The 26,976-nt window shown below is 36.2% G+C and overlaps 1 protein-coding gene across 2 annotated transcripts in view; it reads right to left on the bottom strand.

Annotated features, from left to right (window-relative positions):
• The window catches only part of GSTCD (glutathione S-transferase C-terminal domain containing), a 131,374-nt gene that overhangs the window by 18,416 nt on the left and 85,982 nt on the right, over window positions 1–26,976 (bottom strand). Inside the window, exons 6-9 of one of the 2 annotated variants that reach the window (XM_060012844.1) lie at window positions 12,463–12,578; window positions 12,258–12,302; window positions 9,997–10,125; window positions 746–791 (exon numbers count right to left, since the gene is read on the bottom strand). In XM_060012844.1, coding sequence (XP_059868827.1) covers window positions 786–791; window positions 9,997–10,125; window positions 12,258–12,302; window positions 12,463–12,578 — 296 coding nt within the window. In that variant the 3' untranslated portion in view covers window positions 746–785. Of the gene's footprint in view, window positions 1–745; window positions 792–9,996; window positions 10,126–12,257; window positions 12,303–12,462; window positions 12,579–26,976 lie in introns of those variants that run through there. The other variant, XM_060012843.1, reaches the window with a different exon arrangement.

Below are 26,976 nucleotides of genomic sequence, written 5' to 3'. Positions count from 1 at the left end.
GCACGCAGCCAAAAATCTGAGTAAAACTTTAGAGTTGGCCCTCCTTATCCATGGTTCTGCACCTGTGGATTCAACCAACCACAGCTCATGTAGTACTCTAGTATATATTTACTGAAAAAAACAAGTGGACCCGTGCAGTTCAAACCCATGTAGTTCAAGGGTCAATCAACTATACTATGCTTGTTCCTATGCTGGGGGTGTGGGTGGTGGCTGGCAGGGGGAGAGGGTATACAGCATGGAAACCCTGGACAAAGGGATGATTCACGTCCTGGGCTGGTTGGAGGAGAGTGTACAATTTCAAACTTATGAATTGTTTCTTTTTGGAATTTTCCATTTAATATTTTCGGACCATGACAGACCAAAGGTAACTGAAACAGAGGAAAGCAAAAGCATAGATATGGGCAGACTATTGTATACTTCCTCTCATTTTATTCATCTCATTGGTCCTACTATCTTCTGGAATTACAACACCACAGGGGACTAGCATGTATGCAGTGTCTGCTAGATGTCAAAATCTTTACATAGATTTTTTCTTGATTTAATCATTTAATTCTTTAAAATTTTTTTTAATACTTTAAATAGCTCTTCTTATCTCTTGTAATAACATGACAAGATCACCTAGCCAGCAAACATTCCAGATGAACTCTGAATCCAGGTCTGACTCCAAAGCTCACAGGTTTTCCATTACATCATGCTATGCCTTCTCTGACCAACATACTTAGAGCTGGAAGGAACCTTAGAGACCATCTTTTTCAATGAAGAATTTCTGGGTATCACTCTTAGCTTCACCACTGATTTAAGAGAAGAAGGAATGGGATATGTGTTGGTTACACATAAAGGAAGTGACAAAGAAAGGAAAGAACGAAGAGAAATACATCTAAATTTTTTTCTTAAACCATTCCTATCTACAGAAACTGGTATGAAATCGAATTTCTAATTACATTTAAAGCATCTGACCCAGAGAGTTTGTAATATAATATACAATGGAGAGATAGATCTATTAATATACACACCGATAGATCTGACAACTGTAGAAAGAGTATCAAAACATAAACTATGAGTATCTAATAAAGGTTAACGTGCTGGGGGAAAAACACCCATATTTAATCAATGGTTCGCTGACAACATAGCAAACAAGTGTTTCACTGACTGACCCCCAAAATTCGGTATTGTAGTTCTCTGTACATACACTGAATTCTAATAAAGGATAAAAATTGAATTGTAAACTTATCTATTGGCCAAGGTAATGCATATTCCAAAGTAAATGTAAATATTTTTGATCCAAATAAATGCTGCAGAACTCATGGACTATAAATTAAGGACCTTTCCTTCACATTTGTACTTCAATTAATCTATATGTCATAAAAGTTTTAACTATAACACATCCTATGATGTAAGCCAATGAAACATAACCAAACAGCCAGGAAACCTCAATCCACGTATCTTTGCTATATGTGGTGGTAAATAAACAAAATTAATCATCACTCACTCTCAGAATGTCTTTCAACTGGCAGCTTCTAAAAAACAAGGCAAGATTCTAGACAAACTGATTGATTCTTCTCAATATATGTTGAGAAAGATACCCATATAGTCTAAGAACATATATGTTGGTAAAGATACACAGATAGTCTAAGAACATATATGTTGGTAAAGAGTATGTATTGATTTTTAATGTAAGACATATTTTGAAAGATAGTAAGACTATGCCTTATTCATACTCCCAAAACTAAGCTTGTGCTAGATGTATTTATGACTGTACTAGGCATCCTGTCCTTGGGGGGTTTTTGTTTGTTTACTTTTTAAAGATTCATTTAACATTTATTAGCCTTTTCCTAGTCCAAACGATGCATATAGGTGTTGTTATTTCCCATTTTACAAAAAGGCCAAGTGGCTGGTCCAAGGTCACAAATGATGAAGACAAGATTTAAATTCAATCCCTCTGATACCAAAAGTTATTCTAATTCTCTATGTTCCCATTTACTCCTTCCTTTAGATGTGGGGAGTGAACAGGAAGTCAATGACTGGATTCTAGTCCCAGCTCTCACATTAACTTGCTATGTTCCTGTTCCCCAGGTGGAGCTTCAACTTTTATATTTATGAAATGAGAAGGTTGAACTGAATGACCTCTAAATTTGCCCCAACCCAATCATGCTCTGAGCCTTTGCTTCTCAAAGAAGGATTCTTAACCAGATATCTTAGAAGAAAGCTTGGTCCCAGTTGTGCGCTTCTGTTGCTCCTCTTTAAAAACTTTCACGCAATTATGTTATAGGTAATTGGCTTTAAAATTCAAATAATGCCAAAAGGCATGTAATGACTCAAATAATGCTAAAAGGCATGTAATGACAAAAAAAGTTCCTTGTTCCGTACACACTTCTCTACCCCGAAAGAAAATCTGGTGACCAAAGCTAATGCTTTTCAACTCATTGGTTTTCTTTCCTGAAATCCATCTCTGTTTTTCTATATAATCAATGTATATTGCTCTTTCAAATCAAAACTAACTGTGCCATATGATTTTTTTTTTTTTTTAACATCCAAGACTTTTCCTGCACAGAAGTTCTGTAAGATGCTCTATGGTAAAATTTTTCACTGTGTGAAAACTGTCAAATAATTGGCCAGCTCCATTTTTTTTTTCCTGAAGACATCTTTCCTGGGCCTCCTGACCTTTTATTAAAACATGGACTCACTGCTTTCTTTGCCTGCTACCTAGCTCTGTCTGGTCCTGTGACTTCCCTTTGCCATCATACCAAGAACTCTCTTCACCCACTCCTGATTAGATACCACTTATTTCTTTTTATTACCTACTCTCTTATTTTATTTTTATTTTAAATTTATTTATTTAGTTAGTTATTTTTGGCTGCGTTGGGTCTTTGTTGCTGCACGCGGGCTTTCTCTAGTTGCGGCGAGTGGGGGCTACTCTTCCTTGCAGTGAGCAGGCCTTTCATTGCGGTGGCTTCTCTTGTTGCGGAGCACTGGCTCTAGGCACGTGGGCTTCAGTAGTTGTGGCGTGTGGGCTCAGTAGTTGTGGCGTGTGGGCTCAGTAGTTGTGGCTCACGGACTCTAGAGCACAGGCTCAGTATTTGTGGCGCATGGGCTTAGTTGCTCCACAGCATGTGGGATCTTCCTGGACCAGGGCTCGAACCCGTGTCCCCTGCATTGGCAGGCGGATTCTTAACCACTGTGCCACCAGGGAAGCCCTACTCTCTTATTTTAGTGAAGCACATCTTTTTTTTTTTTTTTTTTTGCGGCACACGGGCCTCTCACTGTTGTGGCCTCTCCCGCTGCGGAGCACAGGCTCTGGACGCGCAGGCTCAGCGGCCATGGCTCACGGGCCTAGCCGCTCTGCGGCATGTGGGATCTTCCCGGACCGGGGCACGAACCCGCGTCCCCTGCATCGGCAGGCGGACTCTCAACCACTGCGCCACCAGGGAAGCCCTGAAGCACTCTTTTACATAGTTTCCTGATGCACATTTTCTTGAGACCTTGACATTTTCTTTATTACTTTCATACAAGATTGATTGATTGGTCAGGCATAAAATTTTAGGTTGGAAACTTTCCTTTAGAATTTTGAAGGCATTGCTTCACTGTCTTCTAGCTTTCCATGTTGCTATTGAGAAGTGTGACGGCATTTTGATTCCAGAATTTCTCTATGCGACCTCTTTTCTTTTTTCTCTTTGGAAGCTGTTAGGAACTTCTTTTTATCACAACACTTATCCATTTAAAAAATTTTTTTAATGCTTTTCTCCTATAACAATGTGCATTGCTTTATGTCTTTTTTTTTTTTTTTTTTTTTTTTTGCGGAACGCGGGCCTCTCACTGTTGTGCCCTCTCCCGCTGGGGAGCACAGGCTCCAGACGCGCAGGCTCAGCGGCCATGGCTCACGGGCCCAGCCGCTCCGCGGCATGTGGGACCTTCCCACACCGGGGCACGAACCCGCATCCGTCAAGAGAAACACATCCTGACACATTTTCTTATATTAGTTATTTGATATTTTCCTCCCCACCGTTTTATCTTTCTGGTTCTCCTATTATTGAGAATATTGAGGTATTGGATTCATGGACTAAATCTCTATTTGAAAAAAAAATGCTTCTTTCAGCTCCTATCTCTCTCTCTTTTTTTTTTGTCCTGTTTTTTTCAGATGATGTCCTACACTTCATCTTTTAGATTTTCTACTTGCTTTTTATTTTGGCTAACATGTGTTTAGAAGTTCTTTCTTGTTCTCTGATGCCTTTTCTTTTTCATTCTATCCCTGTTTCATTATGCAACATCTTTTCTGATCTCTCCTTTCATTGTGTTTGTTGCTTTGGTCTCTTCTATTTTGGAAGTTTTCCACATTTTGTTATTCCTTGGCTGTCAGTTCATATAAGAGTGAATCATTAAAAAGTTGATCAGAAGTCTGAATGAAAGGCTTGAAGGTGGGCTTCCTTAGTGATTGGGTGACCAGGTGGCCAGTTGGCTTTTTTAAATTACAGCTATAGTATTTTCTCTGGGGATAGTTCTGATTCTGTAAAGGAGGCTCTTTTAATCTCTGATTGAGGAGATGATTCTAGATTCTGAAGGAATTCTGGAATTAAGGGCACTTAGTTCTTATTTTTGGTGTCACATCATTCTCACCCTTCTCTCCCTATACTTGGAGTCTCTATTACACTTTTCTCATAGAATAAACTTCCGGTCTCTTGCAGGAGTTGGGGGAAATAGTTACTTGCCTACACAAGGTGGTGGTGGGAATCTGAGTCTCTAAATAAAATTTTTAATTAAACATGATTCCAGCCCCTTCTTATACCCTTCCTCTGTGGTTTCTGGTATCCTGAATTCCTGAAATTTTTCTGGGATTCTGTGAGAGCAAAGTGACTTGCTTCCTGATAGCCCTCTTGACCCTCCCTCTCCCCATGCGTTTAAGTTTGATTTTCCTCTTCTCTACTCACTAATTTTTTCTTCAGTCTGCTTTCTATCTTCAAATATTGTAGTTCAAGTTATAGAATCTTGAACACTGTTTCATTAAGGATGGAGTATGATTTTTCTGGTTCTTGTTCTCTTTGTTATTTGGGCGTCTGATCTCTCTTGGGGAGAAGGGGGGTGCAATACCTCTATCTGCCACCTTCACCTGGAAAGTCCTTCATTGCCTTAATGATTTTTTAAAAATTGTGTTTGCAGAATATATAATTTCTCAAGTTCCTTTCCCTTTAAAACAAGGATTACATAAATCATTCATCAAAAGTGTTACTGAATTACATTCTATAATTGTATATGCTTCTTCTAATTGTATACTAACATACATAACTAGAAATGAGCTTGTAATTAAGCACTCAGCACTGATGAATCATAAACAATCATATTAAAAATTGTTATGGGTGAAATAGAAAAAAGTAAATACAGATAACTCAAAAATAAACTGTTTAGAGATTTTGATATATATTGATAAATAGAAAATATTCACCAATACTGTTAGAAATCAATGCCTTATCACCTGTTTGAGATGACTCTATGTTACTATTGAAATTACCCAACTAAAACATTTCGGTGGGCAAGCTGTTCAGCACTGACACAGTTTTTGTTTCTCAATGCAAAGTGTGTTCTTCCATAGTCGTGGCCCTTTCAGTAATACTGTTTGACAGCAAGGTTTTTGTTATACTGTTTGAGAGCATAGGTATTACTACACATAATAAATTAGGTCTTAAAAAGTATGTTTTCACAAGGAAGATTATTTATATTGCACTAGACAAGAAGGTGATAATAGACTTCTTAAAAAAATAGCCTTAAAAAGTCCACTTTTAAAGCAATCTTTTCTGAGTTGCCCTTTAAGAGTATGGTAATTGATATATACTGTTTTAGTTTGGGCTGCTCTTAAAAAACTATCATAAACTTGGTGGTTTAAACAGCAAACATTTTTCTTAGTTCTGGAGGCTGGGAAGTCCAAGATCAGGGTGCTGGCAGATCTGATGTCTAGTGAGGACCCCTTCCTGGTTTGCAGATGGCTGTCTTCTCACTGTATCATCACATGGTGGAGAGCTAAGAGGGGGCACAAGCTCTTTTCTTATAAGAGCACTAATCCCACTCAGAGAGTACCACCCTCATGACCCAATTACCTCCTAAAGGTCCCACCTTCTAATACCATCACATGAGGGGTTAAGGAATTCAACACATGAATTTTTTGGTGGTGGAGGTGGGGCACAAACTTTCAGTCCATAACACATACTCAATTCAGGGTCATACAGCTGCATACATTCAAACTGGAAGGAAAAAAAACCTTCTCAGATGTTTCTCAATTTTGAAAAGAGTTTTGTATTTAAAAACAAAATCAAAAGGTATTTCTATGATAATCAAATACTTGTTTTAAAAGAAATTATATATACATATATAATTATATACATATTTTATATGTTCAGAATTCTTTTAGATATCTTATAGTAATCCTTAGGGTCCTATTAGCCTTTCTTGGCTAAATAAGCTAGGTATCTATCTATAAAATATTAAGCACATATATTTATTTCTTCTATTTTTACTGCTTACATTCTTTGAATATAAAAATGGTAACATGTTAAATATGTAACATTTTGAAAATTTTGAATAAAGAAAAATACATAGTGTATAGAGATAGCCACCTTAAAAAAATACATATTAGCATAATTTCCTCTCATCCTTTTTAAGCAGTTTTCACATGGTTGAGATCACACTGCACAGAGTAAAAAGAGGACCAATTTTTTGAGTACTTCCTAAATGCTAGGCAACTTGCTAAGTGGTTCATGCACATTATATCAACATCCCATGAGCCAGATATGTTATGTCCATGTCATGATGAAAAAACTGAGGATTGAGGATGAGGCCATAAAACTAGTACGTGGCCAAGCTGAGACTCTAGCACAAGTTAAATTCAATGTTAAAATGCATACACTTAACCATTATGTTTATATAATTTTCTCTGTTTACCATTATAACATTTCATGTCATTAACAAATCATTACAAATATCATGTAAATGAAAAATTTCAAAGCTCCCATATGATTAGGCCCCCTTCACTGAAGCCTTGCAGGCAATAATATTTTAAAAGCCTTACAGTAATAATATTTTAAAAATCTTTGCAAATGTTAAGAGCAAGAACGGAATATCATTGTTGTTCAAATTGAAATGCATCTGGTTACTAGAGACTTTGAATGTTATTTATAAGCTTATTGGACATTTGTATTTCTAAAGAAATATATTTCTCAAGTAAGCACAACGTAAATCAGAAACTACAAAATGCTCTTTGGAACAAACACTGTATTACCTCATTGATTCTGGTTACACGGGGGAGGCACAGCCCTTGGGGGTGATGGAAGACCTTGTTTAAAGACGTGAAAATATTTAGATTTGTTCTCTTCCATTATTTCAAGTCACACTAGTTTAACAACATTAGTAAATCTATTCATTTTTGCCTGAAATAGGTTTTTGTATTAATGGAGATAAGAATAATAATTAGTATTTAAATTCTCATGTATAAATGATTTGTTTTAAGTTCTGCAAGATAGTTGGTTCGAAGACTTTAAAATTCTCCCCTTAAAATCTTGTTTACATCATTAACTTTTATGTCTAAAGAAAAACAGTAGACGAAAAAGGCAAAGATAAATGCCAACTAAACCCTTATTTGAAATACCACAAAACTGTGAATTAATGGAGTTTTCATGCATTTCTGATTAATGGAGTTTTCATGCATTTCATGCTATTCTGATTTCCTCTCTAGTTACAGTATTTTCATTGGAATCTATTTAATACAAGAGTTAGAGCCACTGGTGCATTTAGTTTGATTTATCTAGTGACAATACTTCAATTATCATCCTAGGCAAATTATATTCCTTTTTTAATAAATTTATTTATTTTATTTTACTTATTTTTGGCTGCGTTGGGTCTTCATTGCTGAGCACGGGCTTTCTCTAGTTGCAGTGAGCGGTGCTACTCTTCGTTGTGGTGCGCAGGCTTCTCACTGCGGTGGCTTCTCCTTGCGGAGCACAGGCTCTAGGCACGCAAGCTTCAGTAGTTGCGGCATGCGGGCTCAGCAGTTGTGGCTCTCGGGCTCTAGAGCGCAGGCTCAGTCGTTGTGGTGCATGGGCTTAGTTGCTCCACAGCATGTGGGATCTTCCCGGACCGGGGCTCGAACCCATGTCCCCTGAGTTGGCACGTGGATTCTTAACCACTGCACCACCAGGGAAGCCCGCAAATTATATTCTTGAGAGTAAATCTAATTTTGGTTTAACCCTCCAAGTAATTTTAATTCATTTTCCATATATCTTGACAAAGTAATTATGAAAGAAAAACCCCATTATGAATACATTACTATGATATTTGGGAAAAATATCACTTCCCAAAAGACATATACATTGTTAGTTGGTGTTAGTGAATTATATGACCTTGAAAGTTACAAGAATATGCCAGAATGATTTATCACCTTTAAGTCACAGAAGGGTAAAGAGATGTATGGCTGATAGGCCGGGAATTTTGTGATTTGAGAGGTGAGTAAATAGGCAGCAGTATCATACTACCTTATACATTCTGCCTGGTGTACTGGTAACATGTGCATTGGTTTAATGGCTTGTTTTGTGGGAGAAGCTTTATCCTCTACCTCATCATTTATGTAAAATTTAAGCAGCATATAAATATATATTTAATTTGAATTTGCTATATCAGATGTCTATATTTTCCTGAATATCCTTATTAACAGTTTTCGTAAAAGTTTACTTCTCTTTCTATAAGCTTGGCTTGAGATAACCAATCTATATTATATCTACAAAGGAAACAAACTGTATACTTTTTAGGCTATAAAAATAACAATAAACCCCACAACTTTGCAGTAGCTGGTATTTAAGAAATGAACTTCATTGGACAAAAATCATAAGTACTACAAAAGGTCTGAACTTCTGAGATTGGACAAGAATTCCACCTAGACAAGCCCACTGTATATGTTATATGAACATATACAGTTGGGAATGCAAATTAGCACAACCTACCTAGAAAGTGATTAGGCAAAGGTATCAAAAATCTTAAGTGATGCATAAGATATATATAATAGTAACAATTACATTATAATAACAACAAAAAAGAAATATGATTAATGAGTAAAGTATTTATGACAATTTCAGGTAAAGCAGGACCTATGTAGTATGACCTCAATAATGTTAACGTATGTGTAAACATGCATTTGTTTGTGTGCATAAATACATAAAGACTAAAGGGTTTTGACAGTATTTATCTCTCCCTAGCAGAAATACTGGTGATTCTTCTTTATATTATTATGTAGTTTTCTATATTGAGCACTTAGTCCTATAAAAATAAGAAAAAATTATTTAAAACAGATACAATAGCAGCAGCAATGTTAACATCTTAATGAAACTCAAATTCCACCAGAGCATACAACCCTGGTTTTAAGTGAACTGGCAGAATCACTTTATCTTTGGTCTTTTTAGTAGTATCAAACAGTAACAATTTGATCTGAAGGTTTCAGAAACATCACCAATATACTTTCTGTCTACTGGAAACTTAAAATACATGTAGATAGTAAATCCTTGCTAAAGAAAGTATTATCTAAAAGCAACTCTAGTATTTACAGGCTGTTAACAAGCTAATTGTCCTATTATATTCTCTGTTTTTCTCTTCTTTCATTAACTTCTAAAAATGTAAAATAAACCAAGAGAAGTCACCTTCATTAGAATTCATTTATTCATTCAATTAGTAACTATTTTTAAGTATTTGCTATGTGTCAAACAATTCTTTAGGCACTGGAGATTCTGCAGTGAAGAAAATAAAATTCTTGTCTGGTAGAGGAACAAATATTATCTCTACCATGTAATGATGATATGCTGTGAATGAAGTAATATTCATTAATAGGCTAGGCTTTACAGACAGTAGAAAACAAAAGTTATAAATTTCTTGTTTAGCAAAGAAAATAAAATTATCACCTTTATTTACTCTAAGACATATTATTATTTTTATTTACTTAATTAAAGAAATTGAAATTGCTTGATTACTTACCCCAATATTAAATGTCCCTGTAAAATACTCCATATTTGCTTGAATGAACCAAATGTTGCTTAACCCTAGTTCGTCACTTCTCTTCTTAGCACGAATTAACGATAATTCCTTGTTTTCTATTAATGTAACCTAGATTGTACCCAGGAAACAATAGTATATTCAGTAACATAATTCAGACATTAGGGTAAAGTATTATTACTGTGTTTACTAGCTTTAATAATGTAGATCATATTATATTGATCCTTATCCTATGCCAGGAAGTAGGCCACATAATATAGTACAAAAATGAGGGCTTCCCTGGTGGCTCAGTGGTTGGGAGTCCGCCTGCTGAGGCATGGGCCTGCGCGTCTGGAGCCTGTGCTCCGCAGCGGGAGAGGCCACAACAGTGAGAGGCCCACGTACTGCAAAAAAAAAAAAAAAAAAAAAAGAACAAGGTCCTTGAACTCTTGAAGCTCCTAGATATAGTGATATAAGTGAAACAGGCAATTATAATACAGTGAGTGATAAGTGTTTAATGAAAGACATATAATGTGTTATCAGAGCACACACACTAAGGGAGGTTTTAGTCATTTAATGTGAAAGAGTAACATATTAACTGAGGCCTGAAGAGTGAATAGAAATCAGCTGCGGGAATAAAGGTGTGTTTCTAGCAGAGAGAGAAACATGTATGAAGGCCCAAGGTAAGAAAGATATGGTGTATTTGAAGAACTGAGAAAACTGGTATAGCTGGGGTACAGTGTGTGATGGTGACGGTGGAGGTAGGGAGACAGGGTGTGGGATGTAGGAATCAGGCTGGAGAGGTAACAGGAGCCAGATCATGTGCAATGAAAGGAGGTCTGGTTGCTGCAATGCATAGTATGGACTGGCGGGGGAGAGGCAGAAGGCAGGGCAACCAGTTCAGAATTTCTAACAGTAATCCAGGCCAAGGAAGGTGGGAGACCATCACTGGTTTAGATGGAGAAAAGTGGGCAGCAAAGTTAAGTCCCTTTCATCACTATCATTCCTAGTTTGGTCCTTATTTTGTCCTTATGCTTGTCTTTATGGAAAAATCCTGGATCCCTTTGTATAAAAAGCCTGTCAGAGGATACTTGGGGTCAAAGGTTTTCCAGCCTTTATTCCCGTCAAGACTTCCCTTTTCCAGTTTCAACATTTCTAAGTTTCCAGAGCTGTTGGGAAGGGTAAAAAAGACACCATATCCCTGCCTGACTCTACATCTCCAGGATTCTGCTCTATGAGCTTTATTCCTCTTACTCCAACCATGAAATTGTTGTTTTCCTTAGTGATGAAATGAACATCTGCCTGTTTCTCTCAGTATTCCTCATTTATTTTGCTCTTTATTTTCTAAGAAAGATAAAGAAAAATACTCTCTACTCTCTATCATTCTGCTACATATCATTCTGGCTAGTCTATGAGTTCTTCCACATTTTTTCTTCTGAGAATAATCACTTTAATTATTTTGTAATTTCCGGAGAGCTCACAAACAAAGGATCTGCCCCGGTTCAATCATCAGATTCTAGACTTCTATGCTGAAAGATGGTCACTGTGAGGAGATGATTTAATATGACAGAAGACTAAAAGCAGCACACACTTCTAACAAATGGTGGCAACAATCGTATAAATTATGGTACATTTACTTAAAAACATATTATGCAGTCACATTTTAAGTGATATTTTAATGATGATATTTGAAACTATTTGCAACAGCGAAAAACATTTATGATATAAGATTGAGTGAAAGCAGGACTGAAATTGTACTTGAATTTTTAGAATTTGCAGCAATAAGCATCCTCATGAACAATGACAAAAAGAACATGGGGAGAAATGCATTTGGTGGATCAGTTGGTAGATTTGCGGTTTCTTTTTCTTTAAAAAATGTTGTTGTTACAATTCTGATACAATGAATAAAAATCAAGTTACCAAAGAATATGCTCAACAAGTTTCAGAACCTAGTATTTCCAGTATAAAACTATGTTGACAATTAAACTGGCTTCATCATTAATTATTTTATTTGAGTGGAATAATTATTTCTTTTAAAAATTATTTAAAAATACAGCCCTTTTATAAAAAATAAAAAATGTAGTGGTCCTACTTACTTTTCTTCCCTATGATTCTGAATCTTAGAAGTTTAGTTCAAAGAAATATAAAATGCCTGTGCCACATATTTGACCTGGGTGAATGATTATAAACTCAAAGAGAAGGAAAAAGCCAGACTCAGCTAACTGAACTGTGTAGTTTCCTTTTGTCTATTATTCAGACTTTACCTGGCATGATGGCAGCATGTGAGCAAGGACAATCCCAACATGGCCCTGAAAAAGGAAAAAAAAGAAACAAGTTAACTTTGGTCTCTAAGGCTTTTGTTTATTCTGAGACAATAATCTTGCCAAATAAAAACATGACCTTTAATGTAGTATAGTAAAGCCACATCATCTTGGAAAGGCTAAAGAGAATAAAGGAGATATAGAATACCCCACCGCTGCAGAAATCCACAATTCTGTCACCAGGTTTGGCCTGATTTGTCACCACATAAACAAGGTTGTTTAACTGTTGCTGCTTCCTCAAAGCTCGATCACTGGACATTTTACCTGTGAAAGACAAGAGATGAAGACAATGACACGTTATATGTTGTAGGGGACTGAGATGGCACTCGTGGACTAGACTAGCAGCCTACAGGAAGAGCGGTACAGATGTAAGTGGATTACACATTCCATGTAATCCTCCATGAGAGGATTAGAGAACTGGAACCCAGAGGTGAACTCTATTTTGCTTCTTTTTACTTTTATTCCTACCCAACTTTTCTTTCAATGGTCATTAACAGAAAATCTATGAAAAAATGCCTTTGAAGGAGAGGAAACAGTAAGTGAAACATTAACTTCAGAGTCATAAAGTGTTCAATAAATGTTTACTGGATGAATAAAAATTAACAGTAATAATCTCTTCCCTCTATCCCTCTCAGAGACATAGTGTAAAGATTACCTAATTTCAGCACATTGCTTAAATCGCTTTGGAGAAAAGAGACCTATAATAATAAAAACACTTTTATTATTTAACTGGCACATCCGTGATCTCTTAATTCTTCTAGTTAGGACACTTGGAACATAGGTGTCACATTGTTTAAAATATATCAATGGTTACTGTATTTAGAAATAAATTAGATTTTCTTATTTCTACTTTGAAACTTCCTTTCCTCATGAGTGTGTCAGACACAGAAATTTAATGCAATTAGGGATTGAGGACAGGGCATTTCCAAGTACAAAATGCCTTGGGCCTAGCAGCATGAAAACATCCTTACTTTTCTTTCAAAAGCTACTAGTCAAGTCCACTAAAATATCTTCAGAAGAATGCATAAAATTATTTGTTTTTACACATTTCAAATGCACTGTTCATAAGAGCAAGATTAAGAAAATGTAAGAGAGTAGCTCCCAGTGATATAGATAAAAGAAAAAACCCAGATAATCTTTTTGGCTTGATCAAAAATTATTTACAGATACAAAGTTTCCCCACTCCATTTTCACAGAAAAATTGCATGGATTTTTTCTTTTCTGTTTTCCTTCTTTCTTACGTTACTAAAATTAAAACACTGGGAAACTTTTAGGAAAAAATAGAAAATGTGGATTTAAAAAGATCTATATGAGAGAAGAAGTCCATTATCTCATAATTCATAGGTAATATTTCTGTATATATGTACTTCCAGCTATACCCATAAGTTCATAATTTTCTAGATGGCATAGGAAACATTACAATATAAATCTTTCTGTGCCCATGAATTTGTTTCTACAAGTTTTAATGGCTGCATAGTATTTTATTAACTATCTATACACAACTTATTTAACCAATTTCCTATTGTAACAATGCGGTCATCATCATACAACTGAATCACTGTGTGTGTTCTTAATTATTTAGCATCGCCTAATGTGAATTTCAAACATGAAAAGCATTTAAATCAATCGTTTGGTGACTTCATTTGTGAAGACAGTTTCATGTAGCTTTAAAAAAATTATTTTCATTTTTCTCTAATAATATAATGGCAAAATATTTACACAGAGTTAGTGAAAGCCCTTGTGATCCCACCTTCAGTGGATAGCCACTCCTAAGAGGTTTTATTATGACAATTTTCAAACACAAGGCAAAGTTGAAAGAATTAAGATTCAGTGAATAGCTCTATACCCTCCACCTAGATTCTACCACTAGCAACTTACTAGGCTTGGTTCATCACACGTCTATCTATCTATCCATCCCTCTATCCATTCAGTCATAAATCCACCTAATTATTTATTTTTATTATGGCAATGCAGTTTTGATTTGGAGGAAGAAGAGTAAGAACAAGGAAGGGGAGGAAGAAGGGGAGGAACAGAAGGCAAAAAGGAAAAGTACTTTTGAGGCCCTTGGGAGAGCGAGAGTCACCAATGCTGCTATTAAATGGAGCCACCACGAGGCAAGAAATGAGCACAAGCATTTTAGACTTTGCTCTGTTTGTGGATTTCTTAACAGTTCTTAGACAAAGAATTTTCATAAAACAAAGTCAAAAGAAATTATCTTTTGTTAAGAACAAGGAGATAAGAAAATAAAACTTATTTAATGGAATATCTAATAGTAAGTTCTGTACTGTACTTCTATTACATATTTAGAATGACCTAACTTTCTTAGGTCTGTTTCAAAAGCAAATGTTGATGAAGATCTGTTTTTCTTGCTAAGCCTGCCTCTTTGCATATGAAGAATCTGTGCTTAAATGAAGGTTGAAGGCAAAGAGGTACCTTTCAGGTTTGTGTTTAAATAGAGAGACTATTAAGGTGCCCATAATATTCACAGGTTGGGCTAAAAATACACTTGCATGGTGCCTCAGTGCTTTATGGAAAAACTGCCTCTAATGAAGCATTCCTCCTCATCATTCTAGTTTTATAAGTGAGTAGGGTCTTAAACACATTGAACAAGGTAATAAAGTGTTATTTTGAGACACCATATTCATTTAAAAACCAAATTCTACTTTCTATTTATATCCAACATTCTTGTGCCTGACACTATTTACAAGCATAAAAATATTTACATATTTATTTATTTTTGGCTGCATTGGGTCTTTGTTGTTGTGCGTGGACTTTCTCTAGTTGTGGTGAGCGGGGGCTGCTCTTCGTCGCGGTGCACGGGCTTTTCATTGTTGTGGCTTCTCTTGTTTCGGAGCACGGGCTCTAGGCGCGGGCTTCAGTAGTTGTTGTACACAGGCTCAGTAGTTGTGGCTCGTGGGCTCTTGAGCGCAGGCTCAGCAGTTGTGGTGCACGGGCTTAGTTGCCCGGCGGCATGTGAGATCTTCCTGGACCAGGGATTGAACCTGTGTCCCCTGCATTGGCAGGTGGATTCTTAACCACTGTGCCACCAGGGAAGTCCCTATATTTTTAACTTGACTAAAAACGATGGTTCTTTAGGTGTCATCATGGAAAAACAAAACCCAAGAATCAAATGTTTTAATATAAATGATCTTATTTGTCCTGCAATGTAATCCTCCTACCGTGGAGTCTTCTCCTTGTCTAATTCAAGTTAGGAGGAACCTGATTAGACAACTTCAATGTTGTTTGCATTACCCAAAAAGAAAGTACAAGGAAAAGTAAAGGAGACAATTTTTAAACTAAGGAAGAGCCATATTAGGATATCCGCATCTTTGGTCAGTTCAAAGCATCAAATAAAGCAGAAAAAAAAAAAAAAGCCATGGATGGAAAATGTGCACATGTGCAGCCAGGACACCTGTTCAGTCTAGTAAATTGTGCTTAAGATCAGGCAGCTCTTCATTTACTCTTTCTTAGTCTGAAGCAACAAAGTACCTTGAATATTATAATATACTGGTAAAAGGAAAGTGGTTGGGTGCTTGGGATACATATTAGACTTTATTTGCTGTTTTGTTTTCCAAGTATTTCTTTGAGATGTAGTATACCACCCACATTCTGTGAATTTTTAAAAAATATAATTAAATATGGAGACAAAGAAAAGGGCTAAAACTAATGGTTCAGAGATTTTTTTTTTTTTTTTTTGCCGTACGCGGGCCTCTCACTGTTGTGGCCTCTCCCGTTGTGGAGCACAGGCTCCAAACGCGCAGTCTCAGCGGCCACGGCTCACGGGCCCAGCTGCTCCGCGGCATGTGGGATCTTCCTGGGCCGGGACATGAACCCGTGTCCCCTGCATCGGCAGGCGGACTCTCAACCACTGCGCCACCAGGGAAGCCTGGTTCAGAGATTTTTAAAATATGTTTTTGTTTGAAAAGCTATAAAACCAAGAGAGCAAGAGTAAATTTCTTCAACAGTGATGGGTGCAGTACAGAGGTTGTAGAGAAGGTGGGAGACAACTGAATACACAAGGTGGCACCAATAGAACCTTTGGCAGGTGAGAAGGAAGGTGACAACCACAACTTTTAATGTTTTTAAGAGGCCTGATTAACAACATTAAGACAAGCTGATGAATGGTCACTTATCATGTTTCATAGGGCAATGGACAGTGAAGGCCAAGTTCCACCTTCAGGGTAGCTAAGGTTTTCATGCTTGGAACCATCACTAAGCTCCTACTATATGCCCAGTACTTGTCCAGGTACCGAGGACACAACTCAAAGTGAATAAGACAGTCCCTGTCCTTCAGGAGCTAAGAAGGTATCTAAGAAAACGGTATGGGTGTTCATTATGTGCAAAGGTATGTGCACTGCAGATAAAGCACTAACTGAGACATCACAGAGGATTTTGCAGAGAAGTGTGGGGCATTTCAGCTGAGTCTTTAAGGAGGAACAGAAACTTGCCAGGTAGAATGAATGGCAGGGAAAGCATGATATGATATGGCATACTTAGGGGGAAAATGCAATTAGCTCACTTGTGCTTGAAAATGAGGGTCAATGAGAAAGTGGTAGAGCATAAGATAGAACTGAAAATTTGGCAGGGACAGATGGGAAATGGCATTGCTTGTTATCTTGCCTCTCTGTGCTGTACAGAAAACATGGCCTTGCTTTAATACTTAATATGTATGCTTAGAGCTCCTTAGAGACAAGTTCTCTTTGAATAGACAGCTCTGTTATTTTTACATTATTCCATACGAAAGATGCTCTTTTATATTGCTAGCCTGCATCATTTTAATTCTGGATAGAGTATATCCCAAAATTAGATAGAATTATTCATAAAATTATGTGGAGCATTCAACTTCAACTGATGCTAATGTCATTAAATGATTTAATTAAGAAAATGGAATTGAATAAATTGAGCTCATTGAATCATTTTGAGCTCTGCTGTTCTAGACGAGAAAGCCTTTGGTCTCCTTATTGGATTGTCCTTCCCACTCTCCTTCCCAGGCTCCTCTCCCATGGCAGTCCCTGAAATGCTGTGCTCACCAGGTTCTGTCTCTGTGCCATAGCTCATCACTGAGTGTGATTTTCTTGAGTATATTACTAAAGTCCCTTCCAAAACTGCCTAGGAAAAATACCTGTCCTTGCTTAAAATACCTTTAAAGGCTTAAAGGTATTTAAACCTTTATGCCTTATGAAAAAAGTCCTGACTTCTTGGCGAAGGCCTTTAATGATCTGCGCCCTGTTAATTTGCCGACCTTACCTTCTGCTACTTTCATAATATATCCCCTATGTTCCAGCCTCTCTGAACAATGGATATAGTTCCTTGAATTTATCATGGCTGGTGAGTCAAGTTGCTTTATAAATTTGTTCTCTTCGCTTGAAACCTATTCCTCGCTCCTGGCTACACTGACATGTATTCCTTTTGTAATAAGTTTTTTTTTTTTTTAAAGACAAAAGAGAAAAAAGTTACTGTTTCAAACTATTTATTATATTTCCTGTTATTATTAACTACTGAAGAAGTTTTCTTATTATAAAATGATTTACCTAGGCATTATTCATTATACCAACTACCCAAAAAGGACCGTTAGCTGAAATTGCTTCTGTGTGCATGAAATAGATACAGATGATTTTTCCTGGAACTACATAAGCTTGGGCCCAATTAAATGGATAGAGTATTAGGAGACTGACAGGCATATAACAAGTGCTAAATAAAAGTTTAATGAATGAATTTTCTCTGTAATTATGACTTAGCATTTCAAGGCAGTAAGTTAACTTTTGCACATATTATGAAAACAAATTCAACTGTATTTGAAAATATACTGTATTGAAATAGAAAAGGAAGTCAACTATGAAACAATTTTAAAACTGGGGATGGAAAAGCTTCCAAAAACTTTAATGAGGGAATAAGAAAGCTGCCCTTTAAAGCTATACCAAAAACTAGAACAGCGTAAATAAAATTCCTAAAGAAACTCCTGAGAAGCATGAAACTAAGCGGCAACATGAAGTTTACATTTTAGGTTAGGGCAACCTCGTTTTAAATTTCGGAAATGACTTGTTGGAAATACTGAAAATTTAGAATAGTTGGAATTTACATTTTTTAAAGCCAGTTGCAGGCTAGCATCACTAATCCTCTTAGCCATACTGACCCCAGAGTGACAATACTCTTGCAACAGTGGATACCTTTTCCCTCTCTCCCCCATCCCCGGCCCATTCACACATCCTACAGTGCAGTCTATGAAATCAGTAATACTGTAACAGTGTGATGGCATTTTCACTCTGATAGTTTTGTTATAGATATTATGAGTTGTCAATAATTATCAATTAGAAATTCAAAATTCAAAAGAAGCCAATTTATTCCTCTCTAAATTGAGGAATACTGACCTCATAAAATATCTTTATCAATCAATCATTCAACCAACAAATCAACCAACTAACTTGACCTATACAGAACTGTTCTAGACAATGTTAGGGTCACAAAGATGTCTATCGCTTGATTTCTGTCCTTAATGAACTTACACCTAATTTAAAATAGTACAAAAACATTATATATGACCGTAGAAGATGTATTTTACTAACCACATTGTACCGTATTTTTAATGACATTTTAACAGCCCTAACTTACAAGAATCCATACTTCTTTCCTTAAAGCTTCTAAAATGATTGATAATTGTTTATATAATGCTTTGCAGTTTATTAAGCACTTGCACATTTGATACATCATCTAACCTCAATATTGTCAGGTTGCTAGGTGGGTAACCTGTTCCTTGTTTTAACAAATGAGGACACAGCATTGAAGAGGTTGCTCAAACTTAGCATTTGTTTAAAGACACAGCTGGTAGGCAGTGAACATGGGACTCTAACCAAGGATTTCTAACTTTAGGTTCAGTCTTCTTTGCAATATGGTCTGCCATTTCTTAAGCAGATGACTTTGTGATTTCAGAATTTCAGGGCTGGTCCTTTTTTTCTTTTACCTGTTCAAGGAAATGAGGTACTTTCTAGCAGGGAAATGAGGGATATCCCTAGCAATTATATCTTAGGAAAAAAAAGTGAATTCTTCAGAATCAGTCATAAAATGCATTTTATTTCAGTTTTCCTCTAAATAAAATTTCCAAAAGCAGGCTTACCAGTAAAAAGGCTCAATTTAAGTTCTGAACTTCAATATTTTGGAATATATCACTAAGGCATTATCTGCAGGTCTCATAAGTCACTCTGTTTAATGAATTGAACTTCGAGTGTCACCCTTTCCAGAAAAAGACCATTTCCTCACCTTGGAAATGTAGCAACCTTTTAAGTTTTATAGAAAGGTGATATGGGGTGGTTGAGCAATCAATTTGTTGCAAAATCGGATTATCCAGGAGGAAAAATTGAAAATAGATTGGGATGATCTTTCTCGTTATAGTACTGCAGATGCTGACAAATATAGCATGCACCTTCACCCTTCCATATCTAATTCCAGGGCATCTTTTAAAAAAACAATAACTACAAGTACTTAGGCAAGATGCACAGTTGAGGAACAATAGTTGAAGAAAGTATAGCCACATTATTTGCCAAATCAAAACTTCTGTTTTGTTTATAAAAGAGCTTAGATACATTGAATAGTGGAAAATTTAAAACTTGTTATTCCTGCTATTTTTTTCTCTAAGATGAATAAAACATTTTGACTTCAGAATACCAGACACCAGAGTTAACTGAACACATATATTTTCATTTCATTCAAATGCTATTTATACCACACAAAGTAATTGTTTCTTTGCCCTGGAATTTAGTTAAAAAAACATTTCACAATATCTTCCAACTTGCCCACAAGACCAAATTGAAATGCTTTAGAACAAAAAAAGTTAACTCTAGAAAATAGGTATTTATTTCTTCTCCCTCTTTTTTTTGGAGGCTTAAGTTAACAACAGTAAGGTATTTTAATAGTTTCATTAACTTTTGAGATCATTCAAGTAATCCTCAATTTGAGTTCTAATTTGATGTGTTTCACTGTATTTCGGTTAAATGATAGTAGCCTGCAATGGTGAGTGTTAACTTTCCTGGAGTCTAGTGATTTTCTAAAAATCACTTCTCTTATATACATAGTATTCTAATTTCTACTATGATATGACCCATAGGTTTTCTTGTTTGATTTTTTCATATATTTTATTTTGATTAAAAAAAAGAAAATGAATATATCTAAGGTGACATGGCTCCATATTCTTTTATAATATTAATACTATATTAATATACAGTATTCCCATCAAGAGATGGCATCTGTGTCTGTTCCCTTTAATTGAGCTCTATGACCACTTGACCAGTGTAATATAGAAGAAAGACTGTGCCCATTTCTGGTAGTTTCCATGTCCTATCTTTTGAGACACTTGCTCTTGGACAGTACCATGCTTTAGGAAGCCAAGCCTCCCCAGCTGATGCTGTATGAACAAACAAGCTTTCCCACCAAGTCTTACCTAAGTTGAAGATTTGTGAATAAAATAGATAATTGTTATTTAAATGCACTAAGGTCTGTGGTGCATTTATGCAGCTATAGATCATCTGAACAACATCTTAAATTGGGCTTGTAAGGATTATCATCACTGAATAGTATTTATTAAGTCATCTACCTATACATGGAATGGTGCTGGATACTATGACAATAGCCAAAATAGAAAATAGTTATTATACCTAAGAGTTAACAGATCAAGGCAGTAGTATTCATTGCAAGTTACAGAGGGACTCCTCTACAAACCTGAAAGGCAGTCTTGAATTCCAGCCCTACTATTCCTTTTCTCTTTCTAATGGTCCTAAACCTCATGAGCCTAACTGTAAAGACTGTTGGGATCTCAGCAGTAAGGGATGGTTGAAAGAAAAGGATTATGGTAACTAACCCAGGTATAGGCATGGGTAGGGATGGCGACCGTGACCCAAATAGGTGTTGCACATGTGGGTGGCAGGGCTTATACTAAATCATAAGAGATGACAGAACTAAAAGAACAAGGCTGCACTGAAACTGCACCATTTGGGAGGCTGGAGTTTACTGATATACGGACACACTGATTCAGGGCCTGCGTAGAGCAGGGTAAGACAGGTACTGACCTTTTTTTTCCTAAACTGGAATTTTGTATCTTCCTCCCATTCTCTGGTTCTTTCATTGTAACCTCTACAGAGTAGTTTATTAATTTAGCAAAAGTTTTTAAGCACTCATTATATGTCTAGCCCTGATCAAGGAGCTAGGACACCATGGTGAACAAGGGAGATTCTTATATGTCAGAGAAGGGAGTTTGACATCAAACAATTAAATCAAGTGATAAATGATATGCAGAAAATTAAAATAGAATGATGTGGTTGAAATTGACTTGGTGAATACTTTAGATTAGGTGGTCAGGAAAAGCCTTACTGAGCAAGCAACAAAACTGAGATCTGAATGACAAGAATCCGGTCACGGGAAACAGGAGGAAAGACACTCCATATAAAGAGAACTGCTGATGTAGTCATCAGGTGGAGAGGAGCTAAAGAATGTTTGAGGAAGATAATTATAATTTTATATATATATATATTTATCCTTATCACTAACATATAAATAAAGTCATTGAATGGACATTCTTATTTGCTGGTATTAGCACAACTGAAGGATTATTATGTGCTAAGCATGTTTCATTTATTGTTTCAATCTTTTGCCATGAGGTTGGTACTGTTACTTCATTGTCAGATGAATAAATTTGAAAAAAAAAAAAAAAAAGGTAACTTGCCTTGGTCACATAGTTACTCCATGCTAAAGCCAGGGTTTGAATCTCGCCAGTCTCAGTCCAGGGCCTGTGCTCCTATCCACCACCCCAGCAATCACAAATCTGTATTAGTAAAATTTTTTTGAATAGGACACAAATATATATGGGACTACCAATTTGTCTGTTAAATATTTGTCTGTTAAAGTTTACTGTCTTTTTTAGAAAAAACAAATAGAACTTTTCTCTATTTTAGTATACACTATGCTGTTTCCTCTGTGTGGTATAGATATGTGTTTCATCTGTATTTTGACAGCAGAGAAATTTTCATCATTATCAAATATCATTCTTTTGTATTTTGGTAATATACTTAATTCTAATCCCAAAATCAGCATGAAAGGCATGCTAAAGTCAACTTTTCAGGGAACTGTCATGCAATGAGAGTGCTGGAGTTGAATCATATGTGCATAAATGGCTTTGACATAGTAAAAAAAAAGTAGTTCAGGACTTATCTGGGTGGTTACTGTATATTCAGGGCAAGTGCTCCTTTTGGTCACAACCAAAGTTCAATAAATATGAATACTTCCATATCTTCATTGCTTAGACTTTTAAGTGCAAAAGTAATGGTCAATAGCAAATTAAAAACTATAGTGTGTGAGTATGCACAAATGTACATAACAAAACCAACCAACCAACCAAATGCCCAAAAGAATCACAGCATTCTTGGCATTTACTTGGTAAAGGAATGCTTCCCAGATTCACATGATCATTAAAAATAATTTTCAGAAACCCAGAACAGAAGAACCTGGAAGTAAATTTGAAGCAACAGGATGGGTAGACCTTCCTTATTCGAAACAAGTGTTTTTTTCTCTCCCTCCTCTAGTGGTTTGAAATACCATATCTGTAGCAAAGACACCCGAATCTGTAATTCAGCTAACACTGCTCTCTGGAACGCTACATGGGATCTAGATCAGGTTTTCCAATTGTATCTTTAATATCTCTGTTTATGCCAGTCAGGGACCTCAAACCAAACATGTCCAAAACCCAAACTCACTTATCTTCCATTATGAAAACTGTTTCTTTTCTGGAATTCTCTCTGTTAATGGTACCACCATCTATTCACCATCCTCTATTCATCATCCTCCGCCCAAAGCCATATCCTCAGTTCACAGTCTTTTTATTTCTCACTTTTACTACTGTAACTGTCTTCTAATTAAACACTCTGTCCTATATTCTCACCTTTTCGTACCCATTTTTTAAAAAATGCAAATGTGTTCATGCTACTCCTCTTCCTGCAAGTCTTCAATGGCCCCCGGCTGACAGACCAGATTTTAAACACTGAGACGTCATTGCCTGACCCAGCTTACTTCCTGCCGCCTCTTTACTCCTTCCCTTTCACCACTCTTTGGTCAGATAGAACCACCAGGTATTCTCCAAATAAACCAGGCTCTGTCACTTTTCTGAGGTTTTAAACATATTATTTGCTTTGTCATGCATACCACTGTCCCAGAAATTACAAACTGTTTTTGGAGCACTAGCCCCTTAGGATATTAAGAGATAAAGTGGCTTCCATCAGGTAGCCTTAGCAAATTCATATATTATCTAATTTTTTAGAGAATCACAATGCCCATTAGCAGAGTAAAGACTCTAAAGAGTCTCATGGTAGAAATACAGTGTTTCCCAAAATTATCTGACAACTGACTGCTTTGACTATCTAATTCTCCTTAGGGACTATTTTAGGAACCCACTTTAGAAAACATTGCTTTACCCTACCTCTTTGCTTAAAAATGCCTACTCATCCTTCAAATTCACTTCCAATGAATGCAGTGAGACAACAGAGACACAGACCAGATTCTTCAGACTACACAACCTCCTACCTCAGGACAAGAGTATTTCGCAGGGACCTCCAGAAATTACTTAATATACAAAACCCAGTCACATGCTAGTTAGGCTCAAGTCAATGAGTCAGCAACAAAAAGCAACAAAAGGCACCAAAACGTTTTTCTTGAAAGTGAGTTATGAAAGCTGTGTTTAGAAGCTCAAAGACATTAGCTATCATAATATTTCTTCTTGAATATTAACTTAGAAAAGAAAATGACATGACATATTAATGTAAACTTTTGAAATATTCTGAGAACAGAGTCATAAGTAGTGTTCACCACAGTTAAAATAGATGCTCTGTTTAGTTATATACAGAAACAGCTAATTGCTTATGAGAATTCTTGAGGAAAATGCTTCAAACTAAACATTTCTAGATACCCAATGAAATATATAATATTAACATCTAAATATCCTCCCTAATGAATAGCCCTAAAATCTATCATCTGATGTTTGTGATACCGACATGGTAGCATAAGGGCATTTATGAATAACACCTACATATCTCCATACCCACAAAACAGGTGATGAAATTTCCTCACTCTTTAAAACAGGGAAACATATCTTGGTCACTTTCAAGCCTGTTAAAGTCAGATTTGAAGTCACATACATTTCCTCCCATTATTTAGATCCCACATATATGATACATAGAGACACCAAAGATATAGAATAAAAAAACACCTGGAAATGGTAGTTAGTCAAAAAGCTCCATCAATTTCTACCAGTTTACTCAAATCTTATAAACATGTAATTAGTTTTTACTTTCAAGTTAATAAAAGAAGCAAGAACTCCTCTCTTCATAAGCTAGTAGAAAACAGGTAGACTTCCTAGAGAATAGGACATTAAAATAAACACTTGTACTGATGGGCTTTAAAATCCATTATGTGGATGATTCAGCAAAAGACTTTGTACTTTCATTCATAGTAAAAGAAACACTAGGTTAACATATGAGAATTTTAGTTGCCTTTTAAGGAATCATATCCAAACACTGAGGAGAAACATATTGGGATTAGGAATAAGAAGCAGCAAAACTATAAATAACCCATTAATTTATACAACCCACACAAAAGAATAATATTTTTGCTAAAGTATACTTTGAAACACTGTAAACATTTCAAGAGGAAAAGGAGAGCAGTTATAAAACTAAAACTTTCACTAGAAGTGGGAAAAAAATATTTTCTTTCTATCATTAACAGATAAGAGGAATTTCAACAGCCAATTAATAAATATTTATTAGGTGCTAAGCACTGCTCTCAGGATTGGGGATATAGCAGTCCCTGCTGCCACAGAACACATATTCCAGTGAAGGTAGGCAGATGATACACACAAAACAGACATATACTACATCAGGGGCTAGGAAGAAAAATAGAGAAAGGGGGCAAAGAGTGAGGGAGAGGAGACTTATTTTAGATAGGATGATCAGAAAGGGACTCTCTGATAAGATGACATTTGAGATCTGAATGAAGTGGCTGAGTCAGGCATATGGATTGTCTGGGGTAAGAGTTTTCCAGGCAAAGGGGATAACAAATAGAGTTAGTAAATAGGAGACTGGCAGAAGAAAAGCTCAAAGAAATAGCCAGGGGTGAGAGTACGCATGGCTCTATAATCTATGTAAGAACTTTGGATTTTATTTTGAGTTAGGTGGATTTTGTGACATTATTTGACTTTTTAGAAAAAATTTCTATAGGCAAGCAAGGGTAGAAGCAGGGAGTCTGATTAGGACACTACTGTAGTAGTCAAGGTCAGACACGATAGTTGCTCAGACTAGGGATAGGGCAATGGAAGTGGTGAGCAGTGACTAGATTTGGTGTATATTTTAAAAACAGAGTGGACAGAATTTGCTAATGAATTAGATGTAGAGGGTAAAAGAAAGAGGAGTCAAGCATGACTCCAGAATTTTGGGCCCGAGCAACTAGAAGAACCAAAGTGTCACATGTTGAATTGCAGTAGAGGTAGAGGTATGAAGTCTAAATCCTGACATTTTTCCATGTTTAGAGTTTAGAGTCTGAAGAAGAACCAGTAAAGGAGACTGATACGGAGTCATTCTATGGTTTCTCAGAGGTCAACTGAAGAAAGTATATCAAGGAGAAGGGAATTATTAATTTTGTCAAACGTAGTTGATAAACCAAGGAAAATAAGGACTGAGACTTGTCCATTGGATATACTAAATGGAAGTCATTGGTGACCTTGACAACAGCAGTTTTGTAGGAGTGGTAAGGCAGAAGCCTGATTATCATGAGTTCACAAGAGAAGGACAACTAATAAACATACAAGGCCTAAAAGAAATAGAAAATCACCATGTTACAATAGCTATAGTAAAAATTGATTTGAGAAGGAATCATTAATGGATGCTAAAACCATTGGTGAAAGACTACTGGGGAATAAGACAGTCTCAAAGTAGCTTCCCAGAGATTACCTATTATTACAAAGGAAAACGAGTATCTCTGCAATGGAGAAATGTGAGAGACACTACCTTAACCTAGTGATAAAGTTATCATGAATAATGAGTAAAACTGATACCATGTTCTCCCTCTATGGTGCACTCAGAGGGGTACAACATCCACTCTGTAGCATGCTTGCCAAAAATGTTTAGGAGTCACTTTACTGCAGACCTGCCAACAGTTTAGCCACCATCTAATAAAGGAAACAGATAAACCCAAATTGAGAATATTCGGTAAAACACTTGGCCGAGATTCTTAAAAAAAAAAAAAAGAGGCAATGTCATAAAAGACAAAAATTGGGGATAGAAAAAGATATTCCATGCAAAGGAAAATCAAAAGAAAGCTGGAGTAGCTATACTCATATCAGATAAAATAGACTTTAAAATAAAGAATGTTACAAGAGACAAGGAAGGACACTACATAATCATCAAGGGATCAATCCAAGAAGAAGATATAACAATTATAAATATATATGCACTGAACATAGGAGTACCTCAATACATAAGGCAAATGCTAACAGCTATAAAAGAGGAAATCAACAGTAATACAATAATAGTGGGGGAATTTAACACCTCACTTACACCAATGGACAGATCATCCAAACAGAAAACTAATAAGGAGACACAAGCTTTAAATGACACAATAGACCAGATAGATTTAA

The sequence above is a fragment of the Delphinus delphis genome, chromosome 5 (genome assembly GCF_949987515.2).
Source record: "Delphinus delphis chromosome 5, mDelDel1.2, whole genome shotgun sequence".
Taxonomy (NCBI): domain Eukaryota; kingdom Metazoa; phylum Chordata; class Mammalia; order Artiodactyla; family Delphinidae; genus Delphinus; species Delphinus delphis.
Note: the sequence above shows the minus strand (reverse complement) of the source record. Positions and strands in the feature narration are given on the sequence as shown.